Raw genomic sequence first — 19,503 nt, forward strand, 5'->3', positions numbered from 1 at the left:
TGATCGATTCTCTTGAAATTACCTGCGAGTTGCGGCGTGAGTCTTAATTATCTATTAAAAATAAAGAAAACCGAGAATGATTTAAATTTATAATTTCTCAGGGTGACACATCGCACTTTGAGTAATGCTTTCGAGGGTGCAACGCCTTTTACAACGAAAGAAACGTTTTTCCGCGAAAATTTCGCGCCAGCGCAAGACACGATTTCGACCGGCGATTGCGGGAGTTACGCGGGACGATAAAAAAAATCACCGTGGGGGAGATTGCCAGCTATTTGCGCCGTTACCGGGGATAACGCGAGCTTAAGGGGATCGTTATCCACGATCCTTAACTGAAATTTAGCCGAGACGGCGGGGAAACCAGTTTCGTCAGAGTCGAACAATCCGAGGAAGGAGGGAACTTGTTCGATTTGCAGAGGAACGTGATTTAATCCTCTTCGCTCGTATAAGGCATAAAATGCTCGTCGGAGGATTCTACCCTGGCACTTTAGGCGTCCCCACGAATTGGATTAGTATGAGTGAACGAGCTGTATCGCCCGCATATCGCATCACGGTAAACATTACCGCGTGCTTAAACGATATTGAATGTGTCCTCCTTCGCTTCTACGTCTTATAAAAAATGGACATCTCATGGACGTTCTCTCTTGGCCAGTAAGCGTTCGGGTATAAGTGTTGTGGGAGCGAGCTGCGTCATGGCAAATTTATATTCTCACGTGCGACCATAACTCGTTACATGTGCAAAACATCTTTTCGTGAGATTAATTAGAAAAAAAAAAATTATATACCCATTCTGCCAAGTTTTCTGATAGAAGCGGAATCCGAATGGAAAGTTTTTGTATTTCTTAAATCGAAGGCACGATTCTGAAAATCGCTACTTCGTTCGCACGTCGAAACAAGATTCGGGGTGTCTCTAGGTAAGTAACCCTTCGTCACGCAGGACCCCGCCCTACGTTAACCGCTCGTACCCCGCTCTCTCCTGCTTAGAGTTGGAGTCGTCGGACTGTGCAGGGCTGCCACCATACCGCGGACGAGATCCCGGGGCGCCGGGGCTCGCCCGTTACATCCCTGCCACCCCTCCGATCGCTGTTCTCTCGTGGCACTCATTCTTTCGCTGACGGTCGAGAGGTGCGGATCGCCGTACCGGCGTTTTTACCGGAGGACCGCGCGAAAAGGGAAAAGCTGGGACGGAGCGAGCCGTTCGCGTTAAAAAGCGTGCTTCGGTCTGTCGCGAGATACGTGGTCGCGTTGGGACAAAAGGGAGAGCGTCGTGGGCGTGTAGGAAGTAGTCCGAGTAGAACAAAGGAGCGTCTCTCGCGTCGACGGCGAGATATCTGTCTTGCTGTTGCTACTGCTGCTGCTGCTGCTGCTGCTGCTGCTGCTGCTGTTACTATTACCCGGCGCGCCGCCGAGAGTGGAGCCGATCGATCATTAACCCGACCGTAGAGCCCGGCCACCGTAGAGCGCGTAGTCCCGTGATTCGCCCTGTGATTCGTCCCGTGTATGCACGTCGTCGCCACGCGTTCTGACCACATCCTTCGCCGAGGACGTTCCGCGAGAGGAAGAGAGACACAATCACGTTCCCCGCTGCGCCCTTTCACGATTCTCGATCGAGGCATCGACGTACCTGCGATTTACGAGAGAGAAGAGACAGCCGGTAGATAGAAAGAGAGAAAGAGTGTAGTGCATATACAGGGTGTCTGCGTGTATGTGTGTGTGTGTGTGTGTGTCTGTGTGTGTGCGAAGAGAACGAAAGAAAGAAACACCAGGAGTAAAACGGAAGGTGGGGAAGAGAGAACGAGAGAGAAAACGAGCGAGGGAAGAAGACAGAGGAACGGCGAGTGAGGTAGAAGCGGAGTAACAGAAAGGGAGGGAAGGAGAAAAAGAGAGGAAGAGAGACGGAAAGATTCTGAAAGGACAGACAAACGAGTGGGACAGAGAGAGGGAGAGGGAGAGAAAAAGAGAAAGAGTGAGAGAGAGAGAGAGAGAGAGAGAGCGAAGCGGTGAGGGAGAGGGACTGGCTCGTTGGTGCGAGCGAGCAACGCATTGGTGACAGAAAGACGAACGAACGAACGGACGGACGGACGGACCGACAGACGGGACGCGGCTGCTTCCCCTCCGCTTACGTTCATTGCCAGTAGTGCCAGTTGGTCGCGCGTTACCGAGCCAAGTGGATGTGTTCCGTGATCGTGCTCCCGCTGAAAAAGTTGTCCATTGCACAAAAGTGAAATACAGAAAGAGAGAGAGAGAGAGAGAAAGAGGAGTCTTTTTCCTCTTACGTATGTTGTCGCCGTGATAAGCGCGAGCGTCTCCGTTTACCGTATATCGATACACCCGTGAATCTGTGAGAGAGACGCCGTGTAGCGCATTGTGTGCCGCTGGACGTGCGCCCGGCGATTTCGTCGAGAAAGGATTACTAGGTGCATCGCCGAAGTGTGCGTCGCCGGCAACGTATCATAAACGTATACGTCTTCGCAGCAAAGGGAAATATTTCTCAGCGCGATTACTTTTCCTGCGAGACCCGAGAGGTGAGTACACCGGCACGAAGTGTGCGACGATCGTCAGGCATCCCGGTTCGTTTCCGCGCGCCTCCGTTCGATCGTCACGTTTTGTGTTTCGTTTTCCCTTCCCGTGAAAACAAAAGGAAGTTTTGATGTTCTTGTGGCTCAGGCCCAGATATAACTGTTGCGCGTCCACGAAAGTTTTTCCTCATAGGCACGTGCGTGCGTGCGTGCGTGCGTATATCGGGCATCGTCCCAATCGTCGTCCTTTCGCCTGGATGATTTTTTTCGCTAGGCAGACGTATCTCGCGCGCACCAGGAAACACCGAGGCGGAATCCCTCAGCCGGGTTGCGGCTGCCCGCTTCGAAACATCCGGATTTCGACCGTCCCCTCCCCGCGCCATTTTGAAAATGGGCAAGCCGGAACGGCAATCGATATAGCGGACGGCGCCAGCCGCGTCTCTCGCAAGGGGGATCACACTTCGAGGACGTCGGAGCGAAGACCCCGTTCGTCCTTCCCGAGGACGAGTCCCCCGCGCTGTACGAGACAACCGCGGGTTGGGTCGCGTGCTTTCCGGGATACGCGCCGAACGAACGATCCCTCGAGGAACGACCGGTCGTTACGCCATCTTGGTTCCATGCCCCCACCATCTGCTCGGCGGTCGCACACTTCTTAACCCCCCGAACGATCGAACCGTCCGTACGGTACGTACGTGTATACATGCACATACGTGCCGATTTCCAGCCGACCTTTTCCACGCTCGAGGATCGCGCAATCGTGCATACCGCTGTGTTGCCGGTACCCTTTGTCGCGCCATTTCAAATCGAGGCGCGAACGAGTGACTTTTTTTTCCCCCCCATGTCTCTCGGGGACGAAGGGAAACCTTTTTTTCCGCTCAGAAGAAAGAACGAATCTCCAGGTGTTTAATAAAAAAAATGTCAACACTAACTTAATAATTATTATCGAGCTATTGATCAAATTAATTTATTTCGTGTATGAAAAGAGAAACTTTTAAATTTATTATTTTACGATGAGATAATCAGTTGCAACAAATTGCTGTATACATAATTTGAGGACCGTAAGAAGAAATTTCAGAGTTATACCGTAAGTGTAAATACTATGACAATTTGATGAAAAATATAGTAGACATTTTCATAATTTCTTCCTTGGTTCGCGCTTGCTATTTACTATAGTAATTTTTACTATAAAATTTTCTCCGTGTAAGATTGAAAAGGGAAACGGAGGAGGGAAAGGATGCGGAGAGAAAGGATGTATATTCTTGACGAGCGCGCGATGCGATTCGTTCGTCTTTTCCCTTTCGTTTTTCTCTCTCGCCTTTGTGTCGATTTTGTATAACAGGCCTGTACCTGCTTCAGTCAAGGCTTCCACGGAAGCGATTGTTGCCGCTAGGGTGAACGGCGGCTCGAGCGGAGAAAGGCTCGAGATAATGCCGAGATCCTTTTGCAAACGCATCTCGCTTCTCACATTTTCTCGGCGTGCGCGGAGATCATTTTTCGCACCGTGCCTCTTTATTTCTGCTCGGCGTTCGTTTTCACAATGAGTTAGCGTTGGTGCAGTTCGCCGGCAACGCTCGCATTTGTATCCGGTCATCGTCATCAGCGTACGACGTCGATTATGTGCTCCCGTTAGTCACGCATCGCGTGCGCATTGTGTGCAAATGAAGACGACGCCGCCACCTTCCGCAGCTTTCCCGCGAAAATCCGCCCGCGGCGCGGCGCGGCGCGGCGCAACGAGGAGACGCGCGCGCAAATCCGACCTGCGTCTCGCTCTCTCGGTGCACCTGCACCGTGCGTGCATACGTCGACCGGTTCGTCCGTTCGTTCGATCGTGGCCTCGTCAAACGCACCTCTCGCGCGCGATTCGCGCCTCGCGCTATGCCGCCGCCGCTACCACCGCCGCGCTCCTTGTTGCAACGCGCGCCCCGGGGCGGCCTCTCCTTCGCGCGGCGAGCTCTCGAGCCCCTCGGTCCGCGCCCCGCTTCTTGCAATCGGCAGCGGCAACCAGTTTCAGCAACGGCGGCAGCGTCCATGCGATAACGGGTCGTTAACTTGTCCACATCTGCCTTTCTCTCGTTCGCCTCCGAGCAAAGGGAGAAGGAGGAAAGAGGGAGGAGGCGGTTTGCTCTTGCAGTGCATTCAGCGCGGAATACGAATTCCCCGGTTAAGATCGAGCACGGTCCTCGCGCGAGAGGTATACCCCGGGGTTCTTGGTTTCGACATCGCGGTTAGCGTTAATCGCGCGCGACTCGAATTGTCCCGTTCGCCGTCATTGTTCGCAGTCAAAGAAAGCTTTGATTCCGTGCCAAGGTATCGAAGCGAGTCGAGATGTTTCGATATCGCTTTCGCACGTTGCTATTTTTATTTGCCAGTGATTTGATTTCTTTCTTCTTACCGTCGTCGCGAATCCGTTTGTTTTGTACGTCGTTTTTTTCTTTCTTTTTTTTTTTTACGAGCGCTCCTTAACTATAGCCTACAGCCTCCGCTTCCTGGAACTCCGTTTCGTCCCCGTTGCGTTCTGCTGGTCGCGTGTTTACACCGCACCGAGGGGTTGCACGCGCCGCAATCGGACCAAAAATAGACCCAGATTCTGGCCGCGCGCGGACCGGATACGTACGTACGCGCGCACGTATTTTTCAGGCCCACTAACTTTCTCTACGCGCGCGCGCGTTGGTTTTCGGCGGAACGAGCGCGAGCGCGACGAGTGAGCACGTGCGTATCTGCTCACGCATGCGAGACACGCGTCGTCCGCGGCATACGGGCCTGTGGCTCGACACCTCCTATTCTCCCTGGCGCGCTACGTTATTCTCAATTTCGATAACGGCTGCGAGAGAAAGAGCAGATGTCTTTTTTTCAAAATAGGGTCGGTACAATGAGGCGAGAGAAAGAGAGCGGAGCCGTGGAACAAAAACGAGCCACTGGGACATATACAGCCCGCACCCCGGTAGTGGTTGTGTGTCTATATTCCTAGCTAATCACAATGTCAAAGTGCCAGTTTCAATAGGCGAAGGATCCGCTCATCCGCGTTGTTCCCTTTGTTACACTCGCCGTCCGATTGGTGGCCTTCCTCAGTCGCTATCTTTACCTTTAATGGTTATATTTGTTCCTTCTTCTTATTCTGTTATTTTTAGTGCCACGGCGTGTGTAGTTTACGTCGAGGCTGAACCATCGAATTAGACGCGTCAGGCGCGAGGAAATAATGGCTGATTGATTGGGCGTACAGTTACACGACCACGTGCACGTACACACGTATGCGCACAGACACGTACGTAGGTACACACGTATGCACATTTCGTGCCCGTGGGAATTAGGGGACGGGCGCACTCTCGCGTCGCAGTGTCGTAGAAAGATATTTTTTTGTTTATCGCGGAGAATGCGTTTGTCATTTGGTGCATCCAGTGAGTCAGCGGACGTGACATCGACGTGAAGTGTTGAGTCAGGTTGCGGGCGAACATCGATCTCGGGGTTTATCTCGTCTCACCGTGTAAAGATAGAGGATATCCTTGTTCACGCAAAAGAGATTGGTTTTTGTTTGCAGTGCAGTGACAGACGCGGAGTTTTAACGTACACGGAGAGGAAAACAAAAGTATTTTTACTAAATTTGTATTTACTCAAATGCGGAATTACTTAACTTGAAGAGATTATATCAAATTTACAACTTTCTTTTTTCTCATTCTATTGAACCATTGGTTCGTCGGTTCGCCGAGTAGAATTTTACTAAAAGTTTCGTTAAAAAAAATTGATTGATTACTTACTGCCCCTCAGCTTATGCGGCATGTAACGAAAGCGAGAGAGGGAGAAAAGTATTTTAGACGTAAATCGAGTGAGGAGGTGAGCCGATCGAAAACTCCGCACACGAACACGCGAGTCATCGATGCCTATTTATGCACCTGCGCAACCTTGAAATCACCGCGAGGTATCCAATTTTCCGACCGTCGTCGTCGTCGTCGTCGTTTCATTAGTCCCATAATAAGCCCGGTTCATTTCGTTTTCTTCTCGGTGCATCGGTGCTTATCGTTCGCGTTATCACCGGCCGAGGAATTCTCTCACACAGACGACGGCCGATGGAGACGGTCGTTATGTCGTTGTTAACGCCTTAATAGGCGGCATCGACCTCTGAATGCACTTATTAATCAATTGAACGATACGCCCGAAAGAAATCTCGGCGCTCATACCTCGCTGCTCTCGCCACCGAGCGGGCAACACGAGAAATGGGAGAGAAAATAGGAGCGCGTCTTTTCGTTCTTCCTTTCGCGTTAGCTTTTATTATTTAGCCCGCCGCAGAATCGCGACCGCCGCGCGAAGATACCGCGGGTATCTATCCCCGATGTATCGTGCACTCGCTGGCGACCGCAACGACTCTCTCGGTGCATATTCAGCGCGGCTTCTCGCGTGCGCATTTTCCATCTCCGCGGCGCGGCGGCCTCGAGCGGCGCAACGCTATTTCGCAACGCGCGCCGCGAAACTATTTATTTGACGAGAGAATACGTCGTAAAAGTAGGTATTATTACGACACTCTCCCGTGTTGTCGGTTCTGACTCGGTCAGTTTTGTCAAGCCTCCTGCAGTCGGGCGCTACTATTTTTCGTATTCTTTTTTTTTTTTTTTTGCTAGTACTTTATCGTCATTGAGAAAGCGCGAGGAGCGATTTTATAAACGTCCGATTACGAAATCTCAATTTTGCCGCGAGTATAGCGTCGTTCCGAGCGATCGAACTTCAGCATTCGTATTCGTTCCGAGTTTCGCTTGCGAGCGGAGTGTCCGCAGGAAAATTGCCTTATGCGGTTTTAACGTGCTCGAGGGATGCACCCAATAACAATTGCATAACACTCGCAATTCACCGACGAGCGCGCTGCTAAATGCTGCGTAGCAGCGAGGTTTTTAATAAAAACGTGGAAAAGATAACCGGTTCAATTATCTCTCGTTGCTCTTACGCAAGACGTCTCGTATCGCCAGTTCTAAGGATGATATAAATGACTTGCGGCGCCGATAGGACCGCGCGCGAGATTGTTTAATATGCGCGTTAAGACAAAGCGCGGCGGAGAGCGAGGAAAAAGATTTGAAGCGCAAGGAAAACAAGCAGCAAGCGGGAGAGACATGTACATGTTTCCTCGGCTGAAGAGCATGTCTTTCACTCTCTCTCTTTTTTTCTCTTTTGGCGCAGCGATGAATTTCCTTTCTCCGCCAAGACTATTTTTATCACGAGAAACGCGTTCAAGGGGAGTGCACGCGTGCAAACCCAGCGGATTCCGTGCTTTTCCAGAGGCGCGCGCGCGCGCGCGCAATCATTCGGCCGCTGCGCTTTGGCGCGATGTTTAATTATCTCGCGACGCGGTGTCGCCGCTGACTGGATGTCACACCGTCTCTAAATATAGCGACGCGTCCGCGATACGCCTCCTCCGTGACCTTCCTTCATCGCCGGAAACTCGCGCTTCGAATTATGATTGACGCGAAGCGGAGAGACAGGGAGAAAGAGGAAGCCCGTCGGCGGGCCATCGAGCGCGCCACGAAACGAATGATTTTTTCGTAGAGAATTTTCCCACGTTTCTCTATCCGACACGTGTGCGATCATCTACGATTCTTCTCTCTCGGTGTTCAGCTATTTCTTGCCGTAAAATGATGCTTCGCGGGATGCACGAGTCCCACCACGTGGTGCACATCGCCACGATATGGGATAACATAAATATTTGTCGAAACTCTTCCTGCTGCTGCCGAATATAGCAGACGCTAATTACGTCCCCACTTTTTTCCCCTATTTTCACGGATACTTCGACGATGATTCTTCATCGTGACCGCACGTGAGAACTTTCAGGAATTAGGCGATTCTCGTAGGTGTGCACGCGCGAAACGCATCGGGAGTCGATGCCCTCGTTTTATTCTCTCGGTAGTTACACGAATTATTCTACTAATTCGATAATCCAGGAAGAAATAAAGGTGAAACGAAGCGGAACGCGCGCCCGGCTATCGTCTCCCTCTCCGTAACGCGGTATGCTTTTGTAATAGAGCTCACTGCAATTGGTTCCGAAAATTTGTGTCGGAGGGGAATACACCCATTCGTTAGTCTGCATAGGGGCGGCATTATGTCCCACTATTTCCGGAGGCGAAGACAAACTGTAATAATAATGGCCTCTATTCCGCCCTACTCTGGGAGCTCTCTTGGGTGAAGAGGATTTATTTCGAGATATTGTCGTCTGTTATTTATAATCTTTGCGTGAAATGGGTACACTTGTACTCTCGAGCGTCGACAAGATAAACGATCGTATCTTCCCACTGTTACGCTAAACTTCGTTACCGAGTGGTGACGGAATGTGTCAAAAATTACGTGAGCGGAGCTGCACGAGAAATTCTCGCGTAGAGGTGACAGTATTGTGTCATCGTGTTTCCGTCTCGGGATCCAGCACACGCGCGACAGCTAGACGTGTGGTGCTGCCAACCGATGCACAGTGCATGCACGCACACAGCTGTCCGCGAGGTGCAATGCACCGTGAATAGGATACCTTGAAACAAATGGCGTTATGCGGTGACAGTGATACAGCTGCAAGCGCGCTTCAGAGCTCCGGCTACGCATTGACGCGCGCGCAGTTTTGTTTTCGCGAAACGAAATCCAATCGCGAAGAGAATCAACTTGTATTCCGTACTCTCGTCGCTCAATTAGCGTTAAATGCAACCGTTCGCTCGCTGACTTTCATCCGTCCGGCGTAACTTAACTGCGTCGTGTGGTGCGCTAGAGGAATGCCCGCGCTGGGCGAATTCATTCGGGAAACGAATCGCTGGTAGAAAGCAGAAAGCCAATTTCGCCTGCGTGATGAAAATCGCCTCGTTAATGGGACTTTTTTCCCCGACGGAGATCCGGAAAATGTGTGCGATGGAAATTCAGTCATTATCGGTACCGCATTCACAAGATTCTCTTGCATAATCGAAACTTGCGGCTCTCGTTGTTAAATGTATATATTTGATAAAAGAAAAACGGAAATAGAAGTAAATAATGAGGAGATGAAATGACAGTTATATTTAAACGCGAGAGCTACTTAATACCGATGAGGAATTATTGATTTTTAGAGTTATCGATTTTTTAAATATTAACGTATCCAGGAGAAACGTTTAAGAAAACATAGATATATTGGTCATAAAGCACTTTATATATAGCAGGCAAACTCTGCGCAGTTATACATCGAATTACATACTTTAAACTGAAATAATAATGTATATAGTGCACTCAGAAACAAAATTACTTAACTTTTACATTAAAACGTTTTATCTTTAAAAATAGTTTGGATTTAAAATACTAAGATCCGGTTGCACCAATGTAGATTAACTTTAATCTCGGTTTAACTTACTCTTTCTAGCTTTTTTCTTGTTCTTACAATTAGAAAAAGATAGAAAGTAAGTTAAATTGAGATTTGAGTTAATCTACATTACGGGTCTAAAATGAGGAAAATTTAAAGGTTTCAGTTTTTGAACGTTTAGTGTTTTCAATCTAAATACCATTTAAAATAAATATTTCTTAATGTTTAAAAAACGGAGGCAGAAATAACATTTTGTAAATAACATATTGTGATAAGGAATAAAAGAACACTTTATTATATTAATTAATTTTCATTAATGATATGAAAGTTTCTATAAATATCTTTTATACTAATATATTAAATATTACAATTAATGATTAGAATTTAAAAAAGAAAAAGATATCCATAAAGATGCTTAATAGGATTTTTATTTTTAATATTTGTAATTTATGCAAGAGATAATACAAGATGATGTCTTTTTAGAAAGATCTATTTCGAATTAAAGACTTCATAGACTTTCTGTATATTCAATTTATTGATTCTATACATTTTCTTTAAGAAATCTCGGTGTTATTTTTAATGGTTTTTTTTTTTGGTACTTTCTCATCGATTCGCAGCACACAAAAGACCTCGCGTAAGTTCATCGCGACCACAGTTGCGTTACGCATCACGGCCGTCAGCTGCTGGCGCGCGTACACACAGAGACGGCAGTGAAACGTGCGTGCGTACGTGCGTGCGTGAGCCACGTGGTCGTTTAAATGCGCGTTAATGCGCGCGCTACAAACGAGCGGTCTAGGTGAGCCTAGCTTTTAGCGCGCCGTCGTGCCAGTTTTTCGCAGCCGTTCCCTCGGTACGGCGCGCGTTTGTTTCCGCTTTCGTTACCAGCAAACTCATCGCCGCGGTACCGTTAGCCTCGCTCCAGCGACGGCTTTCAACCAGCTATTTTTCTCCTCTTCTTCCGAGGATAATTAAAATCGCGACAACAACGTGTATTTTCTGCCCTTTTTCGAGCGCCACAGGTAATATTATTATACAGTAATCTGCGATTTTTTTTTTCGTCTCGATGGCGTACGCTTACGCCCAACTTTTGACGTCTCTACGAATGTCCTAGATTGGAAAAACGTCGAAAGCGAATAATAGCTGCCGTTGACAAAAGTGCTTTCACGCGTTCACTTGGTTTTTCCGTGCTCTTTTTTTTTCGCGTTTTAGCCAAGTATACGTAACGGAAACGAATACAAGCGAATCCTTGGGTGGGACAATACCTAGTTGTTTCCTGATGGAAGAGCTTTTCCGTTGTGCTGTTGTTCTTTGTGTTCTGAACTGTGTCTTTCGTACGGCTCATTATCGTCTGGTCGCTCGACGCTGCCGTTCGCGTACGATAATTTTTAAGCGAAGGTTTCTGGTAAGAAAAAAAAAGAAGAAAAAAAACACAGAATGAGAGAGGAAACACCTGCGCGAAAGTCACTATTAATTACGAAGGGCGCGGCTCCGCGTATCGATAAACATAAATCTCGCTTATCGGATCAATCCGACGCAGGTGAATGTAAGTCGTGTCGTTTTCGAATCGCGACCGCTGCATTTCGGATTCGCTTGTCCTTATAACCAAATCCTCGTTTGTCGACACACACGGTGGAGCCGAGAGGATCTTCGATGTATCTTTGCTACGGTGAAAGTTACCCCCGCTCCTCAGCGTATATACCGCGAGACGGATGAACTTATCCGCGGCGTGCAGATCGACGCGTGTAACTGCGTCCAATTGCAGAGCCCGAACGAACGCGGATTTGTTAGCTCTTACTCTCGACAGTCTCGACTTCTTTCGCTCTTAATTTTATTCATAGTTGCATTCTACGTGTCGTGTTAGTTTTTTTTTTATTTTTCGTTGTGTCTTGGAAAATTTGGCAAAATATCTTAATCGACTCCCTTGCTCTGATTGCAGGACGGTTTAGCTGGACACCACCTGGTACCCCAGAAAGCAAGTGAGATAAAGACAGGTGGCACGAGAAGGTAAGAAGCAAACATGGGAGCGAGACAGAGCAAGAGGTCCGTGGACATAACGACGACGCCGAAGAAGGAGGGAATACCCGCCGAGGGTGGCGTCGTCGGCGACGTGGCCGCACCTGGTGACGGTAAGCTGGAGAGGATCGAGGAGGCTGACACGAAGCCGACCACCAACGGCATAGCACCGCACACGGACTCCGCCGAGGATAAAGAAAAGGATAAAGATGAGGCTACCGAAAAGGACAAAGAACAGGTAAGTCCTTCTCAGTTTTGTTACTCGTTTACCACTCGTTTAAAATTTAAACTGAAACATTGAGGAACGATGTGTGTTTTAATAGCGCGATATTAGATTATTCTGCAAGAAAATAATACACAGGGAATTCATTTTTAACGCTTGGTACACACAATCTGATCATTTTGTTTTACAAATTTCTTTGAGAAACTACATGCTTTATAATTAGTTATAACATTCGTTTTATATATATATATTTTTTTTAAGTAAACAATCATACAAAAACTTTTTAAAGATGTTAAAGTCTAAGTAAGTCATTGAAGAATTTTTTATGATTATAAAAATAATTAAAATTAATTTAAAAGTGTCGTGGTCCAATGTGTATAGAGAAAGCATTGAAAAAAACGTGTGTTAATTAAGTTTCTTTTATTATTCGGTTTAAACATTAACATATTGGTAACTAGAATGAATGAAGTTTGTTTGACGTTAAGCCCCTGTTCGTGTCACATGGGTCTTGTGTGCATATGTGTATTACGTTAAAATCATGTCAACCGTATTAGGGTCAATTGTTTGCGCAGGTGATTATCTCGATTTTAGTCCGGGTGATATGATCATAATTTGCATCCCACGTTCTTATAGTGATAATTTTTTATTACGAGCCATATATTAAAACCTTATTAACACACAGCCTTTACGGTTATTAACGAGCACTTTGCTCGAGAAAATCATACTATTGACTCGAATTTTCGGCTTGATTGATTACACATGAGTGTGCCGCCTGTCGCCGGACAGGCTGCGAGATTTCTCAGTTACGCTATTTCGATCATTTCACGCGTATAATTATTTCTCCCATTTGCATGAGGCAAATTCAATATCGACACATTAAATATCACGTTCACCTCCACTCGATCTTCGCCTGATTATTAACATTCTCGAATCGCTTTGCGGTGAGTCACTCGTTCAATTATCGATCACCTTTCAATGATCTCGTTCAGTATGGATTATACGCGAACGGCTTACAATGGGCGCGTGTGCTGAATCACGCGTTTGCTCGTAAAAGTCATAGGTACTCCGACGCTTATCTCACTGAGACGATTCATCCGGCAGAGGTTGCACGCGCCAACAAATCATTAATCTTAATCAATTCGTTGAAAGCGACAGCGAATCACCTTTTATGGCGCGCGTTAGCTATATTTATCTTTATTATTAAAAAATTATACGTGTGAAATAACGAACAATAATAAATCAATGTATTTATTTATCAAATTATATTTTAATAGGGTATGAAACGTTTATATACATATCTTTTGAAATGTGCAGAATTGTGACAATAGTAACGATATTCTCTTTATTTAAAATATCAACAAATATCGCTAATACAATATAAAATACCAAGGACAGCGTATAACATATACACATATTTAGAAAGTAGGTTACAATTAGTAAATTACATTTAGTTACAATTAGCAAATTACATTAGCAATTAATGGAATTGTGCGATTGTGTATACAGTACATTTTTGTCGTCCTTTTAATTTCTCGATTTCATTTAATGCATTTTTTGCCGCGTTCGTCCCCAAGGAATCATTTGACGAAACAAAAGAGCGTCATATATAAATTGTACTTCACGCGTGCACCGAGTGTTGCTTTTACGATGTCCGGGCTTGACTATTCTGAGCATGATCTAGGCAAAAATGCTACTTCGTTCGTGTGCCAGTCGAGAACAGCCTACCTTCGATAACGATCGATTTCCTGCCGTACGGAGTTATAACTCATGAACGCGAGAATCAGCGCACTGAGCTCCTCTTCACAGGATCATTGCATCGCTTCAATGACCGTTCAAGCGCGCGTATCGGCTTGATGACCGATAATCATGGCGTTACGTAAGATGCGTTGTAAACGGAAAGCTGGTACGCTTGTGATTAATTGCACATTACGCGTTTATAAAGTGCGTTAGCGTTACAGAGACCGGATGAGGGTAACACGGATGAATTCATATTTGTACTTGCGTTTACGATTCCAATCGCGTTTAATCCGTTGAAATAGTTCTTCCGGTTACGTTTGATTTCATTGTAATTAAACGGTATTAACACGCATTTGCGATCGATTGTTTATCGTTTTTGAACTCGAAATTTTTAATGAGACGTTGCGTGTTAAAAATGTTATAGTATTAAAATTGATGTCACATTTTTATTTTACGTTACTTGCAAAAAATCGTATTTCAATGTTGTTCAAACTAAAGCGGAAACGTTCTCTAAGTAATTTTAATTTTTTGAACTTTTCCATCTCTTCAGTAGCTCTCTTTGAGAACTTTGTGGCGCGTTTCGCAGCGCAGTATCAATTCTGTCAAGTGCCAAGTTTTCGTCAGGTCTTCGTCCATCTCTCTCTCTCTCTTTCTCTTTTTCTTCTCTTCTCGACTCGAATCTCATAAGTAGGGGCGGCGATTTATATCTCGAAATACCTTCCCGGCTTATAGACGAAACTTGATATTTCCCCGATTGAGCAAGACCGGCGGCAGCTGTCACGCACCAGATACGACGACACGCGAGAGAGAGCACACCTCACTACCACCCTCTCCTCTTCCTTTCATTTCCCTTCGACAAGTCCTTTCTGCCGCTTTTTCGCGATCTCTCGTTTTCTACCATTTCGCGTCGGTTTAAGGCGTCACACATAGACTTCAGTTATTCGAACCGAACATCTTTTCCTTGCACCACAAGAACATTCCGATTCGAGAACAGCGCAAGAATTTCGATCCTAAGCGATCTTTCGTTCTACGTTAGAGAATACTTTCGCGGTGATATTCTCTCCGTATATTATTTCGATTTGTTCCCTTTCTCTCGTATCTCAGGCAAATGATCGATACTATGCTTCTTCCCGTACAAGACATTTTACCACGCTGTATTTTCTTACGTTCCGTAAAGATCGCGCGAAAAGTCAGTTTGATATGCTACGTTGAACCATGCTACCCCGTCGTTATCGTTTCATCGAACGTGAATCCTCGTGTTTCTCGCGCACCGAGTCGATCATTTTCTCGCGAACAGCAACGAGCATCTCAATCACCCTTCTGGTAATCGAAGACTCATTGCATCGCGGCGCATCGCTTCCCGATTCCCCGCGTCATCGCGAGTGTCTGTCATTTGAATATCACGATAGCGTTTGATAAAGCGGCTAAGATCGGTGTCTCGACGTGACACGTATATGGTGAAGCTCGCACAGCCGTGTTGAATTTTTGACAAAAAAATCAAGAAGATACCGTTTAGCTCCGTCACGTGCACGTGCTGCACTCCTTGGTTCCCGCGACTAACTGTAACCGTGGCTCATGTACGGCTTCGTGTATCTTTTCTTACCAGAGCATACCTAACAGTCCCAGACGAATAGATCTTCTTTATCCCTGCCTCCCCGCCTTCCTTCCTTCGTGTGACTATTTCGCGCGTTTTGATCACTAAATTATGTTTGATCGACACCAATAACCGCGCGCTACATCTCACGTTTCTCAGCAAATTCCGTGAGTTTTTTTTGCACTGCAAAGAGAGAGAGAGAGAGAGAGAGGGAGATCTCGCTAATGAAGTGTTTGCATAAATGCGGCAAGGAGAATGTCATAAAAGCGATCCGTTATAGATTAAATATTCCTGTGTCTCGACGAAGTTTCTCCTTTCCAATTCCCGGGTCTCGTTTGCCGTGTCACCTTGATTGCCATCGTTACTGCTTAACCCACATTCTGATTTAAATATGTCAATCTGATTAACATAACGTCAACATGGTTTACCTCGATTTACTGATTAACCGCCCGTTGTCTCGTATCGACTGTTAGAGAACATTGTTACGATTCTCGCGGATCGCGAGCTTGAGTTTGTCGCGTTTGCCGATCAGGGGGTGCGTTCGGGTGACATACGGGATTATACTCGCGCATCATGCATATTCATCGCTTTTCCCCGGTGTCTTCGCTGCGTCTGGCATAACGTATCTCTGTCTCTATTCGCAGTCTTACCAAATCCCTAAAGGCAGGTGCGCGTGCGATCTGCTTAAGAGTCAAACCCGCTCGGCTTGCTGAACACCTGCTCTTAATATTAGCCACGCTGATACGACGACGAGTGAGTGCTCTCGGCCCTTTTTTTTTCAATGGAAATTTGCAATACGATTGTGAGTAGTATTCGCGAAATAAAGTGCACCGTGCGTGCAATCTCTTGCATGCGCAAGGGATCCGTAACGAGCAAGGTGTGGATCGCAACCTTGGCCGTGACTCACTTAGCGCGTTGCGAATGGACCACGCCTGGACGCGCGATAAAAATTCTATCGCGTGCAGACATATATATATTTTTTTCTTTTGAAAGTATACATGCATCGTGATACTTGATAAAAAATTAATTTTGCATATAGGGACAGTCATCTTGTAAAAAAATTAAGGGAAGAGAGTTATAAATTTGATCGAAATTAAATTTGCGTATTATTAGTAATAAAAAAAAAAACAACAAAAAACAGGACGTTGATAGGATTGCATTTTATTAATGATTGATATATTGCTGTACGGTCGACAAGTTAATGTGTAGGGTGTTTCGTACCTCGTGAGTTCACGAATCTGATTTCTGTAATTAACTTGTATAGATTATAATACTTCGATATAGAGGTACATTATACCATTAACGTATATGGCAAAAAGATGCTGATCCGCCTATTGATCTTCTCCTTCTTCTCCTCCTCGAACGATGAATCAGCCGCGTACGATATCGTACGGAAATTAAGCGAAGTATTTCACGTATAATTAATGCCGCGCGAACATCGTGATATTCTAGCGCCGCGCGTTTCGTTGATGAATCATCCTGCGTGTAGCTCGCATAACTCGGAACGGACGCGCTTTATTAATTAATACGACTCGCGTCTGCTTTACTATCGCTAATTGTAACTCTGACCCGCCCGAATTCCTGCGAGTATTCTTCGTTCCAGCGAACATCGCGGTCTCCAGTGAAACGCGGCTCCTCGATTAGAACGCGGTAAATCCTCACCCTGAATTCGGTATTTTTCAACGTTTAAATTTAACTCGCTACGTGTTGTTCCTCGCTTTACGCGCTCGCGTGGCGATTTCACGGCGGGCGGTATCGCCTAGTCCAAATAAAATACGGCTTTGCGTACGTCGATCGCGTACGATTACTCAACGCTCGGGAATTCGTTATAGAAACTGCGGTGTGTACGCAGGACAGATGGTGCGTATTCATATATATGCACGCCTGCAGCGCCGAGGAATTTATTGTGGAAATCTCTCTCGGCCTTCGTTTAAAGCCCGCTGCGTCCCGTGGATTCCTTCGTATTCCAATATTGTGCGATCGGCCGCACAACGATCCGGTGTCTTTATCCGCCACGCAAGGTTGCCCGCGCCGCGTATCTTTGAATATTAATTAATGGTAAACTCGTGTGGCCTCTGAATTCCAATATGTCGGCCTCTCGAGACGAGGAGATGCCTCATTATTATTATTTGCCTGCGACTTCGGTAATACGATTCGCGCGCGGAATCTTAATTCATTATTTTGTTTTACACCGAATGCAATATTCATATGTATTAGAGAAACGCGGCTTGAAAGATACTTATCCCAAGCCTTTTGACTCTTGTTGTTTGTGAGCACGATAATTGTTACAGAACCATAGCAAAAACGCGCGGCTCTTTATGCTTTATCTTTCGATTCATAATTTTCCGTTTTTTTTTTTATGTTTGCATATAACTCGTGCATCAACTTTCTATGGCTCAACGTTTTTACAGTTTCATATTGATACGCAATCCTCGCACTGTTTTGTGGTGCCATTGTACTCGAAGCGGAGGAGAGAGCATTTATGTCGAGAATATTTCGCGCGATGCCCCTCATCTCTTTCGGACCTCGTTTTCCGTCTGGCTATTCTTTTTTCCCCTCCCTCCTGCCTTTGCTCGTATCCTCGTCGTCGCGCGTCTCGTGAATGCAGAAATAAGCTGATATTTACATAATATAATGCGCACGAAACGCGTCTGAGAAGATTCGCCTCGTCTCACCATCGTTGTGAAAGAGACAATGATGCAGAGAACGAAAAGAAAAAGAAAAAATGAGAGAGAGAGGAGAGAAGGAGAGAATATAATGTGTAAACGCGTTACTTGTAATCGAATGTGACGGCGCGTCTCGCACAATTCGTTGTAAATCAGGAAATCCGGCATTCAACGCCCACGTCAGATTTATATCGTTCTTAAACGACGTCGTGGAACATCGTTCGATCGGCCGTTGCGTTTGTTTTATCGCATCGCGCAACGTACATACACACGTGTTTGCGTATCTGAGATAAACGTGTAGAATTGTTCTCGCGTATTTGCATCGATAATAAAGTAGCTCGTTGTTTGTACAATCGACCACAGTCACCTGCCTCAACTTGCAAAACGCTATTTACGTTGTTTCATTCGACTCGGACGATATTTGCTGCGTCGTGGCTACGGGTTTTATCGATCGGAGAAATTTTAGCCAAAAGTCAGATCTAGCAAATAGAATAAGAGTCTTTCGATTTTCAGAACGAAATTGTATGACGAAAAAATGTATAAAGACGAAAGAGCAAAATGCAGCAAATGAGCACGCGTGCGAAACAGTTTTAAAAGAATTGGAATGTATAGAACGATAAGAAGAGTTTCGATAAATTCGAGGAAACAGTATCAGTAACGAAGTTGTTTTTAAATCAATTTCCAAGAAGCGTTTCTAACGTAGCTTGTATTCGTTTACGTCATGAACCAATTACATACATCGTTTAATTAACCATCACATCGTATTGGTTTTCTTTTCTTAAATCCATTAGAATTTTTTTGCAAATTTGCAGAGTAGTTTTCTACACTTTTTAAAAATTTTGCATGGATTATAAATAATATCTAAATTCGATAAAAAATTGTATGGTTTATGTTAATCGATGAAAGTATTTTGACCCGATGGTTCTTCTTCCTTTATTGGGTTAGTTGTCTTATACCTGGATCTTAAGTGTATAATTATCTCTACGGGGCAGCTTAGAAAGAAACCTTCTGGGGCTTCAGGGCACTCGAAATCTAATCGGTCCTAGTGAAGTTTCTTTGCGTAAAGACGGGCCGACAAGCACTTTTCTTAGCTTAGTTTGGTAAGTTGCACACTTCGCCGGTAGAACGAGAGAGTACGTCGAGGCCCTTTCATCAGCGGGACAAAGGATCCTCTCGTGTCGTGCAACTCGTTGTGCACTGTGCACTTTCTGGGAAAACTAACCCGGTTCGCGGAAGTTTGATATTATTCATAAGTGATGGGCCTCGGGGCACGATGGGAAAGAGTTAAGCGACTTCATTCCGAAGTGGCTGCGGTACTTCCGGACGCAAGATGAGAAACTTTCGACAACTATACAAGTATCATCACGGAAACGTATACGCTCGCGGGTAAAAAGCCTGTTCGTGTAATCAGTTTTGCCTAACTATATTTGTGAGAAATGATATAATGAGATTTTCGATGTCATGTAGCTTCT

General features: G+C 45.8%; 1 protein-coding gene across 1 annotated transcript in view; it reads left to right on the forward strand.

The window, feature by feature from the left end:
• LOC105832006 (A-kinase anchor protein 200) overlaps nucleotides 1–19,503 on the forward strand; it is a 90,762-nt gene that overhangs the window by 37,243 nt on the left and 34,016 nt on the right. Inside the window, exon 2 of the mRNA XM_028190237.2 lies at nucleotides 11,735–12,049. Within this exon, the coding sequence (XP_028046038.2) occupies nucleotides 11,816–12,049 (234 nt within the window). The 5' untranslated portion in view covers nucleotides 11,735–11,815. The remainder of the gene's footprint in view (nucleotides 1–11,734; nucleotides 12,050–19,503) is intronic.

Source organism: Monomorium pharaonis, chromosome 8 (genome assembly GCF_013373865.1).
Source record: "Monomorium pharaonis isolate MP-MQ-018 chromosome 8, ASM1337386v2, whole genome shotgun sequence".
NCBI lineage: Eukaryota > Metazoa > Arthropoda > Insecta > Hymenoptera > Formicidae > Monomorium > Monomorium pharaonis.